The following is a 14,007-nucleotide window of genomic DNA, read 5'->3' as shown; positions in this document are numbered from 1 at the left end:
ATAAACCTTGATTTTAAAAATGTCCTTTCCATATTTTAAGTAAACCTTTAACATTCTAATCACATAAAAATATTCATAGATATCACAAGGCCTAGCTGATAAAATAATAAAGATTTAGAAAGGTAACAGGGGTAGGGCAATGTGACCTCTATACAATCACAGGGGCTAATTAGCAACAAAGCTAAGGCCAGAATGCCCAACCCTTGACCTCTTTCCACAGGTATCAAAATTATTGCTTTAATTAGTGATCTGAACTCAAGGTGATTATCTTGCTTGGCCATCATTATTGAATACAGTTATGGCTAGATTACAAAGGAGACTGTAAAAGATATCAAAGGGAATGTTAAAAAATAAAATAGTAATGAAGCAGGACTGCTTTGTTCTAGTATACAAATATACTAAATATTTGTAGTCCTAAGGGAGGCAGGACTTCTGCATTTTGTTGCTATATAAATATCCATTTGTAAGTCTTGTTCAGTATCCGTATGAATTTTCAGTGTTATATATACATAATAAAAACCCCACCAATTCTGTATAAAGTGTAAGTAAAGTCACATTCTAGAATATGTGTCAATAACAACATCGTTTTTTTCAAGGGCATACAACAGAGTAAATCTAACTAGTCAGGCCAACGTTTTTTTCCAACCATTGGATATGAACAGAAGACTACTTTCTATCAATAATGCTCATAATGTGCTTTCAAAATCACTTATATTATGTTCCACGTAATCTTACTAACATAAATTTGTCCTATTAAGAAAGTATCAAAAGCTGATTTAAAAAAAAAACAGTAAGCTTAGCCCAGGTAAATTCCAGCAGGCATGCAAACGTAGAAATTCAAAACGAACTAAATGAGTTAATCACAAATTGTATGAACATCCCTTTAAAGTTATTTCAATATGAATTTTAAAATGTATGCTGAACAAATGCAAAAAAAAACACCAATGGATAACTATATGTATTTAGGTAACTAGACTGTACTTGAAAGGCAAGTAGCAAGTTCTGTGTTGACATTATCAGTATCAACTGTTTGGAGTGACTGAAAAGGGTGTAAAAAGTAGGGAGAGAGGATAAAAAAAAAAAAAAAAGAAATGCAGACTGTAAAAGCATGGACATTTTGATTTTCTTATTTAACTCAAGCTAAAGGTCAAAGAACAGTCTAAATAATCAGCTCTGTATCTACTTTAAAATATATCAGAGCACAATAGTTTTAAAATGTACCAGAGACCTATGAAACACAATTCTACAATGGTTGACCAGCTTTGGTAAAGCAAAACAAAAACAAAAACAAAAAAATGGGGATTGAGGAGGATGACTGAAATAGTCTGTATCCAAGAACAGCTAAAACCAGTTTTGGATTTAAGTTTCAAATTTCATCCCCCAAAAGATTCTCATCCTATTTCCCTAGAAAGTGAGGTTTTAGAGTACATTAAAAACTTCTTTCCAATCTATACAGTAAACTAGGTTCTGAAAACCTTCCTCAAACCCTTTTAAAAACATTAAAAAATAATTAATTTAGCTGGATACAACTACAACAAACTTACCTGTTGAGGTGCCTGAATATTTCCTACTGTTATTGGAGCAGGTAAATTGCCAAAGTTTCCAAATTGAGAACTCTGAAGATTTTTTTCTTCAAAGTAGTGTCCAGAAGCTCTATTAAGGGGACTTGAAAAACTCTGGTTTCCAGGACCATGTGGTCCATTAAAATTTGGTCCTTGAGGTGAATCAAATATTTGTTCATGTCTTTGGAACTGTAGTCCTTGGGATGGGACATTAAAAGCATTGCCAGGTGGATCATTATATGGACCAGTCTGATTGAAAGATACTGCTTCAAGCCTTTGTGAAGGATGATTGTCAAATCTTGTGCCTTGAAGACCAAGAGGAATATCAAACCTTGACGCTTGCTGGTGTTGTGGACCATCAAATCTTTGAGGTACACCATCAAATCTTGGTTGAACCTGTTGTCCAGGTGGTCCATCGAACCTCTGTGGGCCTGGCTGACCAGTTCTTTCAAATCTAGGACCTGGCTGACCATGTAATCCATCAAATCTTGGCAACAGTGATGGCTGGCCTGGCTGTCCATCAAACCTTAAAGCATGACAACCTTCAAATCTTGGACCACCCTGACCCAGAGGACCTTCAATTCTCAGACCACTTCCTGGAACAGAAGGACCCTCAAACCTCATTCCACCTCCTTGTTGGACTAAAGGTCCTTCAAACCTGATCCCAACCCCTGGTTGACCATGTGGACCCTCAAACCTAAGGTTCCCACCAAGTTGATTATGTTGTTCAAATCTCAGACCAGCTACTGACTGACCATGGGGGCCCTCGAACCTCATTCCAACTCCTTGCTGTAGCAAAGGGCCCTCAAATCTGATCCCTCCTCCTGGCTGACCATGAGGTCCATCAAACCTAATTGCAGCCCCTGATGGACCATGACCTCCCTCAAATCTGAGTCCACCTACAGGCTGAACTCGGGGATTATCAAATCTAAGTCCACCCACAGGCTGACCATGAGGTCCTTCAAACCTTAGGCCACCCAGAGGTTGACCACGATGTCCCTCAAACCTGAGACCACCTACAGGCTGGCCCCCTGGTCCTTCAAATCGCAAACCACCTGCAGATCCCTCAAACCTCAGACCAGGGGAACCTTCAAACCGAAAACCACCTCCTCCTGCTTGACCAATTGGCCCCTCAAACCGCAGAGGCGTCCCTACTGGTCCTGGAGGACCTTCAAATCTCAAAGGACACCCACCTCCTAGCTGACCTTGTGGTCCTTCAAATCTCAAAGGGCCTCCTCCCCCCATTTGTCCTGGTGACCCATCAAACCGAAGAGAACCTGGTGTGGGAGGTCCATCAATTCTAGGGCTTAATTTATTAGGTCCTTCAAAAATCATCTTGGTTGGGCCATCTCTCGTTACTGATGGCCTGGTAGGTCCATCATATAACGGTCTGTCTTCAGCTAAAGCCGTAAGTCGCTGATTTGTATCTAGACCGGCAAATCTTGCTGGGCTATCTACAAAAGGTTTATCTGAATCTTCATATCGAGGTCGCTTAAGTGGAAATCGATCATTGAATGGCGATCTCTGCTCTTCTCGTACACCTTTGAAAAAGAAAAAAAATATTTCACTAAATCCAAATTTATATCAAATTATCTCAAAATCATCTTTCTATATTCACATTAATGTTTATCCAAAGATATACATAGCAACCTCACTATATTAGAGGGGCAGGAAGAGACAGACAACATCAAGCAGCAGACAAATGATATCCTCCAGCATCAGACAAACCTGGGTGAAAGATAAAAAAAACCCAATCCTCTCAACTTACTAATTATTTGACCTTGAGAGCTACTGAGTTAACCTCTCTAGTTTTATTTCCTATCTGTAAAATAGGGATAATATATTTCTTCATTGGGTTATTGTTAGGATGAAACCAAATTACATGTAAAAGAACCTAGTGAAGTACCTGATACACAACTGGCCTTAAAAAGTATTAGTTCCCTTCCCTTCCATTTCCTTAGGTGGAAAAAAACATAAAATAGATGTAAAAAAACAAGTAGTCTGAACAGTCATAAAAATCCATCCCCACTTAGCTTGTTCATTTTCCCTTCACTGCTCTGTGATTCAATAGGCATAATCTGATTTAACTTTTTCTACCTTTAGCAGAGACTTGCTCGTCATGTCTTCTCCGGCCCTCATGGGGTGAAAGATTCTCAGCATAAGTACGACTCCCAGATATAGGAGAAAGACGTCTTGCTCTTTCACTAAATTGTTCTTTTCTGTCAAACTGTGCTCCACTATTCCTACTTGCATGTTTACTTTTGGATGGCTCACATTCTATTCCAGACAACAAGGCATCAGTCAAAGGGTAGTCAAAAATATCAGGATCTAAGAGATCAAGTCTTGGAAATGAATGCTGAACCTGTGTCCTTTTCAGTTTTGCTTTATGTTCATAGTAGGTTAATTCAGCATCAGATAAGAGAGGTTTCTTTTTTAATCCACCTTTATTTTCTTCTGTAGGACTATCCCGTACATTGCATCTATGTTTACCTTCTTGATACTGAAATATCTGTCGAATTTGATGCACAACAACAAGGAAGTCTTCCTGTGAAATTTCACCAGATGCTAAACGTTCACTCGTCTGCACAGGGATGACAAAGAAAATTAAACATTTTAATATAAAAAGTAGTAATTTTGCTTAAACTAAGACTAAAGAGAATAACGACTACATAGGACTAATAATAACTACCTTTTGAAGCAATTCTCTTTTGCTTGCAAGAGTCAACTCTTTAGGAATCTGAAGATTGGCATCTACACTTAATCGATGCTGCTGCTGCTTTGGGGCTCGAGGTGACAAAATTCCTTTAGTGCTTGACCAGCTGTCCCTATGTCTTAGATGAGGAGATTTACTATGTTCGTCAGTCTGTTGTAAGCTGAAATCATAAAAGCAGTGTGTCAGTTAAAAATATTTTAAAGAATACTCAGCATGATATTTAAGGATTCTTTTCAAAAGATATGGTTAAAATGGATATATGTAACAAGAAAAGCAATTAAATGTTAAAAGCACAAAACATGAAATCAGGAAACGTATAAATTCTGATTCTTGCCAAGTCCTGGATTACAACCTTAGGTAGATTATCTAGCCTTTCTAAACTTCAGTTTCCTTCTCTGTAAAATACAAATAACAGTATTTAATCCACAAGAATGGAAAAACAAGGTACTATTAAACATGTCCCAATTTTTAAAATTAGCAGTTATTTTTAAAATATTATTCTACTAACCAAAAATATCATCATACCTTTTATTTTCTTCCCAACCAGATTTCCATCGTTTGGTAGACTTGGAACTTGGCCAATTTTCTATATTCTCCTTTGGTTCACTGCCTGACTTTGTAGAATGCTGATTTGTAGTTTCTTGTGGTCGTTCCTCTTCAGACTTTTTCATTCGCCTCTGATCTCGAACATCCTGTTTAGTACTTCTCTTAGCATTTCTGTCTTCCCTAGAAGGTGGTGTGAACTCTTCCATATGTGACTGTTTAATTCCTGATTGGCGAATCTTGCCAGCTTTGGGTGTTGAAGATGGAGACATACTCCTTTGCCTTCTTTTGGGTGACCGCCTATCCCTTCTCTTTGGGGAATGTATAATTGGTGACCGAGACTTGGGTGATCGAGATCTTGATCGCTTTCTAGTACTTGATCTCCCTGGTTTTGTCCCCTGTTTTTCTGATTCTTCCATTATTGTATCCTGTTTTTGTACAATGCCATTTATGATTTTATTTCTACTTCCAACCAGTCTGTGTTCAGATGATTTCATGTGCTCATCTTTATCCTTTTTTTCTGCAGTTTTTCTCTTCTCTTTTACATCATCATCTTTGCCATCAGTCTTATCCTGAAGATGTTTTTTTAATCTTGGATCTCTCTTGTTCATATCAGACAACCTCATACTTTCAGATTCTTGATTTTTCAAGTCTTTTGAGTGAGATAATTTGTTTTTCAGAGGTGATGGTGATTTAGATTTAGATTTAGATTTAGAATCTAATTGGTCAAGTTCTTTCTTGGTTATTTTTTCACCTGATTTACTTTTTTCTTGCTTGGATGAATTTAATTTTTCAGAGGGTACAGTTTTACTTGTCTTAATATCAGACTGGTTCAATGTGTTCATTAAGAATTCTTTCCTGTGACTTTGATCTTTTCCATGAGAATGTTGGCTTATCCTATTAAGACGGGGATCCCGGTTAGTCCCTTTCAACTCCTGAATTTGTAAAGATGGACCTGGACGGGTTTTCTCAGGTTGCACAGGAACTTGATGAGGAGCTTTAACTGCCATAGGGGGGATTTGTGAAACATGTAATTTGGAAGGTGCAGATCCAGGACCTAAGTTGGATGTCTCCTGCTGAACACTAAGAGAAACTGCCTGAAATACAAATAAATATTTATGTTAATACAATGAAATATGCAGATTATTTATCAAGAAACTAAATAAATGAAGAATATAATGCTTTATTCAATAAATCTATTTGCTCGACGTGGTTATTTGCATTGTATATTTCTAACGCATAAATTGAGAAAGTCCATTATTTCTTACTAGTCCTTTATGTTGAAATTTTTTTTTGTAGACAGAGCCTCAAGCTGTTGCCCTGGGTAGAGTGCTGTGGCACCACAGTTCACAGCAACCTCCAACTCCCGGGCTCAAGCGATACTCCTGCCTCTGCCTCCCAAGCAGCTGGGACCACAAGCGCCTGCCACAACACCCAGCTATTTTTTGGTTGCAGCCGTGATTGTTGTTTGGCGGCCCGGGCTGGATTCGAACCCGCCAGCTCAGGTGTATGTGGCTTAGCCTCTTGAGCCACAGGCACCGAGCCTGCGTTGAACATTTTATAATCTCCAAATAAAATGAAAAAAAAAATTCCCTCTTCCTAATTATTCAGGATTCTGAGCCAGATTGCTCCAAGGAAATTGCTAAATCACTACACTCCAGCTACCCAAAAGTCAGAAAGCCATTACAGCTACATAAATTCTAAGTAACAAAATTTAGCTTCTCCCAAAACAGTACTGTTAATGAACTTATAAAATTCTGCCTTCCTGTAGTTCTTCTCTCTCAAACTCAGAAGCTAAGTAAGGTAACTTAGCATAAGGTCATTCATGCATAGAAAGATATAAAATCTTCCTGGACTCCTAAATTTTGTGATGCCTTTCTTTTGCAAACTTTGGAAACCTGATCTCTGTTCATGAAGCATAAGCTCATAAATCAAAAGTTATGCAAAATATTTACAACGCACCTACCATATTGAAACTGAAATAGTAAGTCCACATAATCTAATGGCCAAACAAATTAAGGTGCTACCTTATAACTATCTAACCGAATAATTATTGGACGAAATAGTATACAAGTTTTCAATCAAGTGAATTTTACATTAAGGCTATAAAAATACGGTCGAACATATATACTTTCATTTTCAAAGAAAGTGGAAAAAGCATGTATTGTTAATAAAAGTAACATGTCAATACAATCCAAACACAAAATAATTGCTTCCCTATTAGAAGTTTAAAGTATTTAAAAATACCAATCTCCCCCACTTACCAATTGTGCCTTAGCTTGCTCTAGCTCGAGCTCAAGCTTTTTCTGCTGAAGTTCTAATAACTGTTTTTGCTTTGCCAGTAACTGTTGCCGTATTAGTTGTTCTTGGGTAAGATTCTTTTGTATATCTGGAACAATTGGAGGAGTAGAGATGCTAGGGGAACTGACCACTGTGCCAGGTGTTGAAGGCTCCTCAGGCTGTAAGAAAAAATAATTTGTTAAGAAAAAGGTATCATAGCCAAAAAGGAAGCTTAGGGGTAACTAAAAGTTATCAATTTAACCCTTAATGCTATCTGTATTCTTAATTATAACAGAAAACTTTTCAGGAATTTAAAACCTAAAATAAATATTATATATAATACCTAAATAAGTGAATATGTTTTTAAGAAATCTTAAGTATATAATACTGTTATTTTTTCAAATTTAAGTTATTTGGCACAGGGTATTCCATTTTTGCTTTCTGGCAATAAGTTTCACAGAATTCAACATCTAATAGTCATTATATACCATTCATGTCAAAACTTACCGATTTATTTAAAAATTTAGGATTCACATGGATGCTAGATGTATTCACATTGGGGGGCAGAGGTTTAATAGGCCAAGCAGGATCTAATGAATTGACTCTGACATCCAAGGCATAAAGTTTCTTCAAAGGGAATATTTCATCCCATGTGGAACGTAACTTAAATAAACTTTTTCTAGTGTTTTCATCCACCTAGAACAACAGAACAATTCTATGGCTTGTTAAGTTACTATAGAATGTTTTGTATATTAAGTATAAAAATTATTTAAAGTCCTCCTCTTTATATAGAACATAAGAACATATATAACTATACTACCCATTGGTAAATATATATAATTTACTAAAGGCGCATTTCATTTGCAAATGTAAAGTTAATACAGAAATTTCTTCTTCAAAAACCATTAGAATTATTAAAGTCATTATCACCTAGACTTTATACAAGCAACAACTAGGCAAGTCTTAGTATGTACAAAACATTTCCACCATTTTAGTGCTTGGTATAATAGTATTTCTAATATTACTCTCATTCTCGACAAAATATAAAACTAGAAAATGGTTGGTTTAACAGATGGCTGAAATTTTTTAAATTACCAATATGGTAGTATAAAGCTAAAATTAAAACACTATGTCAGTAACCAATCTTTTGCAATACAACAGGTTAGTACCCATGAAAAGGCTATTTGCGGAGTGGAAAGCACCTTAATAACTGAAATTCACAAAATCTTAACCATTGGTAAGTTTTATTGTTATCTGACCTATCTGCTCACATTTGTAAGGGGTGTTAACAATTTTTTATAAAATTAACTATTATAGAAACCTAGTACTTGAGAAAACTTAGATTTTCATCTGCAGGACACACAATAAAGCCTTAACTATAACTTAGAAGTCATTTTCTACAGATCATTTCTATCAACTGTTGTTAATGCCCAATTAGATTTAGTAAAGGTATGATATCCAATATCCCCAACGAATTTGAACACACTGAAACTAGCCTCAGGTTAAGTAGTATTCTGCAAATGTCTACAATACATTTACAGGATACAGTAGCATTTAACAATGTTTTTAATACTATCTGAATTTTAACTTTCCAAATTTCTTCTGTATTATTTCTCTAAGAAATTTTTAAAAATTACTCAAGTAGCAACTACACATTTTTTAACAAACAAGTAAAATCTGCCAATAGTCTTTCCAAAGAAAATCCCAGTTTTATAACTCTAACAACACAACTGGTGCTCATCTACTAAAATTTAAGAAAAACTACCAATTGTTAAACTTTGTAAAAGATTATATGCCTACAATCTTTAAACCTAAGTATCTTCTAAGTGCCCTTTGTGCAAAAGATAAAGCCTGACCCACAGATAATTATGTCAGCAAATCCTTTGTCTTCCTCAACATAATGCTGTATTCACCAAATTACCACGATAATGTTAAGAATTTACATGTCAATCACTAGACAAACTAACAAGCTTTTCTTCTGAACACTAAGGGGGAAAAATGTATTTCCAAAATAACCTAATTTCCAAATTAACCAGGCAGTATTCACATATACCTACAACATTCACATAAAAATTACTTGAACAAAGTAACAAAAGGGGAAACATCTCTAGGGAAAAAAGAAAACCAGAAGTTTCAGGAATCAATCACAAGTTGAGACACACTGAAGGATTGCTTTTTTCCCAATTTTTTTAAGATAGGAACAGTCACTATCCTAGCACTAGTAATTTAAACAATGAAATTTGAAGTATTCTTGATAATCTTTTTGCCCACTTTTTCGTGATGAAATACATCTTCAATCAAATAAACTCAATTAAAAAAGAACACAATTCCAAGAGCAAACTCATCTATTCTTAAATGAATGTAAATCGCTAGTCTTGTTTTTAAAACCTAACATAAAATATTAAAGTTAGCCATTTATGAAATAGTACTTAAAACAATAAATGTCCAAAAGAATAAAACATTTTACCACCCAAGAAAACCCAACACAAAGCAAGTATTTATTTAATCAGGAACAAATTGTTTTTAAAATTCAAATGTTTCTAAATGCATATATACCTTTTCAAACACACAAATAAATGTTGCAACTAGATTTTTAGTAAAGGCAGTGAGATACTCTCTTCCAACGTTTTTCACGATAGAATCCATAAGGTACATAACAGGAAGCTTCTCTGAGGAAGGAGCCTGAAGTAATAAAAAGAAACTGAGAAGTTTAGTATGATGAATTGCCACCAAAGAATTACTTTCAATAGTGAGTTTTTAAGACCTATAATACAGACCTCAATTTTTGTTGGTACTACTTTTGAATTGATATTAACCTTTATGAAACTTAAATGTTCAAGTTCTCATTTCTAACAAGGATCTTCAGTTGAGCACACAAAAGCTCATAATAACCAGGATGAAAATCTGTAATCTCTGGTACACTCAATCAACATTCGATGGAATTTCAAATTCATGTGGTAAAAGACCCATGTTGTGACGAAAAAAGGGGGAGGCAAGAGAAAATTATTTTGGGATCCAAGTGTCAGCTTTGGGAACCATTACAATGGTATGCCTTGAAGTAGTTTTTAGACCTCTGGTAAAAACCCTGATTTCCACAGGCATTATTTTATATGTTAAAGTCTATGAAGCTTTTGTTACCTGTAAAATCATTAGGATTACTTCTCTATAATCTCTATAACAAATTAAAAAGCACTTCACATATGAAGTCAACAGCAAAACACTTAAACTTGCACATGAACATGCAGGAAGGTGCAAGTTTGTGATACAAGAAAAACTGGATGGAGTAGCCGCTGAATCATGTAAACCAGGTTGAACTTGACTCTGGAAACCAGTATTTGTCCTGAAGATTTTCTTCACAGCATGGACTCTCCGTCGAAATATTATTCCTCTGACATGCACAAATCAGAGGTTCTAAATTTGTGCAGAGCCAGTGTTATGATGCTGATACAGGTGGCCCTTTCCAAAGCAAAAAAAAAAAAAAAAGAAAAAGATGTTGCCCCAGTTTAACTGCAATGCCTACCCATCACTGGCTTTAAGGCACAGCAAGCTTCCAGAAAGCATCAGCAGGTTCACAGACTTGTTGAGGAACATTAAGACATACCATATAATCTTTTTTCTAATTCGGACTCCACAGAACCCATTAAAAAAAAAAAAAAAAAACCTAACAACAGAAAGAGGTTATCCCCTTTACCCACCCCATGTGTATAGGAATCTTACCCTTGAATAACACCCATAGCTACCTGTAGCTTGGGTAGGCTCACAGTTCTGAAGTACACAATGCCATATTTCACAAAACGAATTGCCCCTACAAGTGTGTGGAAATGCTCTTGCTTCTGATGACACTCTCACAACCGAAAGTTGGCTAAGGAAACCTTTGAGTAACTTTGTATGGAAAAAAATTTTAAGGTACTAATAACAGGATCCACAAGGCCACTGGCATGTGGGTAAACTACATTAAGTACCAACATGTCAAATGCTTTATTGCTGTGTCTGTATCTTACCATGTCATGTTTTACACCATTTTAGTCATTATTGTACTTATGAAGATAAACAGGCTCTCTTTAACACCAAAATCTGTTCAGCAGGCTAATTTTTTTATTGTACAAGTGGAATCCTTATATGTAATGCCCTTTTTCACTACTGCTGCCTCATGGGAATTAATTAGGTGTGAATTTTAAAAGTTTAGTAATGCTGAGATGCTAAAGAATAAGGACACAAACATTCACCTCCAGAAACACAAACCAAGGCAGATTGCTACCAAATGACGGAAAATCCCTCCCCTCACCCTCAATCCCAACCCAGATTAAGATCAGTCCCCCGAAGTGACTTTCACATCTTTCCTCAATCTGGCTTTACAAAAATAACCAGGAAACGTGTGCCCCCAAAATTGCAGCTGTCTTTTACCAGCAAAATAGTCCATCTATTTTCACCACTGTGTAGCGATACACAAACACGAGTTTTATGTGGTCATTATAGTCAGCATATAGTTTTCAGTTCTCGAAGATCTTCTGGATCCATTAAAAATCAGCAAGGAAACTGCTGAGTGACAACCTGAGCTGGTTAAGTATTACGCACTGTGGGATATTAATACTCATAATATGAACTAGATTTTTTTTAAAATCAATGTTATTGACTTAAAAATGCAAATGCTTTAAAAAAAAAAGGCAATGTCAAGTTAAGCCTTCAACAAGGCAAAAACTAAGATTTCATGTCCAACATGTTTGTGGTTATCAATACGATAGGTGTTGAGTATGAGGAATGCTTCCTTTTAAATCTCATACTTTTAAACAAACAAAAAAACAGCTGTTTTACATAGACATTCACAGGAAACGGTGAATGAAGATTTGTATTTTAGCTGTCAGGCTGAGCATGACAAACTTGTTGAACCCTTTAAAAAAAAAAAAAGAAAAGAAACCTTACTCTTTGTCCTCTTTACATTAAGGTATGAAAGGACCACTTGAAACCGTGTATCTTGTGAACAGATTTACCCAAAAGAGTGGATGGAACCTAAAGAAGAATGAACCCAAGTCACTTAAAGACTTTTGTTTAAAACACACAACCACGTAAATAAAAATAAGTCTTGGAAACAGATTCTACACCTTACAAAGGTAAATAAAAAAGACAAATACATATTTTATATGTTTTATTCACAAATTTTATAATACCAGTCACACATTTCAAAACCATTTATTAAGAGTCAGACCACTCAGTTTTACACTAGACAGAAACCGTCTCTAAACAATATATTGGTGGTTGTTGTTAAAGTGGCCTTTTAAAAGGGGTTCACTCTGCTAAAAGGAGGCTCATCCTGATAATTGCAATCACTAACAACTAGAAAAAACTAAACCGTAAGTACAAGCTTGAAAAATAACTTAAAATGTAGTACTGGGAAACTATTAGAACTCATTATAACTAAGTTTAACAATAACTTTACTTAAATGACATATTGCTCCCACATGAATCCAGAGAAGAGGAGGACTACAGGGAAATGTAAGGTGGCAAAGGACCACTTCTGTCAAGGGGTGAAGAAAAGCACGCCTTCACTACCAGGGAAGGGAGAAAAAAAGAGAAAAGGAAGAGGAGGAGGGACTGAACTTTTCAGAGAAACTAGAAGTACTTGTTACCCACTGGGCCAGTTCTCCACCTACAGGTTGGATAAGATGTCCTCCCCCACCCAAGCCCCACCCTCGACCCCAACTGCCCCTATTTGGGGACAAATTAGACCCTCCGATAGGAGAATAAAAGTTTTATCTCGCCGCCCCCACCCCAAAGTGGGGCTGACGGGTGTGAGCAGCTGCCTGGCTGGCAGGGAATGGATTCTCCTCTCTTCCCTTTCGCATCATGTGCTTTTCGGGCGCCATGTTGGGCTCCTAACAGGCGGCTGCTCCACTCGGGGCCAGTTTCCTATTCCCACCCACCAACAGCTCGCTCCCAGGTCCCCCTTCACCTCCTTCCAACCCAGAAAGCATAATTACCCAAAAGGGTAGTGGGGGGAAATGGGGAAACCGCTCCCCACCTTCCCATGGGGTTAAAATGGTTCATTTTAACTCTTTCTTCCCAAAGCACAAACTGCCTCCGAGTCCCCCACCCCAGAGGGCTCTGTTGGAAGCTTGCGAGTGTCGGGGTACACAAAGCGGTGGCCGAAGCGGGGAGCTGGTGAGCGGAAGTGGGACTCCACCCTTCATCCTCCCCCACGCCCTCCCCCCGAGAGGCCCCCGCTCCGAGCCAGGGCCGAAGACCGAGCCTGAGTGGGGAGGGGAGGGTTGGAGGAGGAACGCTGTCCCCCTTTGGATGGAAGCGAGACCTGGGATGAGGCTGACACTAAAATCAGGGAGTATTAGAAGAATAGGAGGCTGCGGGGTGTATAAAAACCTTGGCGGTTTGGGCCTCGATGAGAGAGACGATCTCCTTGGCGAAGGGCAGGTTCTCCTCGGCTAGAATGGTCAGCATATTGATGTGCGGTTTGCTATTGAAGGTCAGGTCTTCCAGCGACGACTGATAATCCCGACAGGCGTCCTCCCGGGCCCCCGCAGCACCGGCCTCGGCCGGCGTCTGCTCTGACATTGCGCCGCGGCCCCCCTCCGAGGTCCGCCGCAGCTGAAGCTGAAGCCGCGCTTGATACCCCGCCTCCCTTCCGACTCCTCTTCCTCTCCCCTGCTCTCTCGCGGCTCCGGCTTCACCACATGCTGACCGCGGAGGGGGGGTTGGGGACGACACAGGGGGAACCTCGGGTATGAAACGCCGCCGTCTCACAGGTGATCTCCGTCCACTTCCAGCCGCCACAGAAGCTTCTTTCTACACAGACACAAAATGGCGGCGGCAGTGGTGGCTCCAGGTCCGAAAATGTCTGTGTTCCCAACCGCTGCGTCGTGCGAAATGAGCTAGGGGAGGGGAAATGTGCGGTAAAAG

At 38.0% G+C, this 14,007-nt stretch overlaps 1 protein-coding gene across 2 annotated transcripts in view; it reads right to left on the bottom strand.

Moving 5' to 3' along the window:
• Positions 1-14,007, bottom strand: part of PCF11 (PCF11 cleavage and polyadenylation factor subunit) — a 24,690-nt gene extending 10,683 nt beyond the window's left edge. The window contains exons 1-8 of one of the 2 annotated variants that reach the window (XM_053560158.1): positions 13,471-14,007; positions 9,655-9,780; positions 7,606-7,794; positions 7,083-7,277; positions 4,801-5,915; positions 4,252-4,435; positions 3,660-4,143; positions 1,545-3,103 (exon numbers count right to left, since the gene is read on the bottom strand). In XM_053560158.1, the coding sequence (XP_053416133.1) occupies positions 1,545-3,103; positions 3,660-4,143; positions 4,252-4,435; positions 4,801-5,915; positions 7,083-7,277; positions 7,606-7,794; positions 9,655-9,780; positions 13,471-13,662 (4,044 nt within the window). In that variant the 5' untranslated portion in view covers positions 13,663-14,007. The remainder of the gene's footprint in view (positions 1-1,544; positions 3,104-3,659; positions 4,144-4,251; positions 4,436-4,800; positions 5,916-7,082; positions 7,278-7,605; positions 7,795-9,654; positions 9,781-13,470) is intronic. The other variant, XM_053560159.1, reaches the window with a different exon arrangement.

The sequence above is a fragment of the Nycticebus coucang genome, chromosome 14 (assembly GCF_027406575.1).
Source record: "Nycticebus coucang isolate mNycCou1 chromosome 14, mNycCou1.pri, whole genome shotgun sequence".
Classification (NCBI taxonomy): domain Eukaryota; kingdom Metazoa; phylum Chordata; class Mammalia; order Primates; family Lorisidae; genus Nycticebus; species Nycticebus coucang.
Note: the sequence above shows the minus strand (reverse complement) of the source record. Positions and strands in the feature narration are given on the sequence as shown.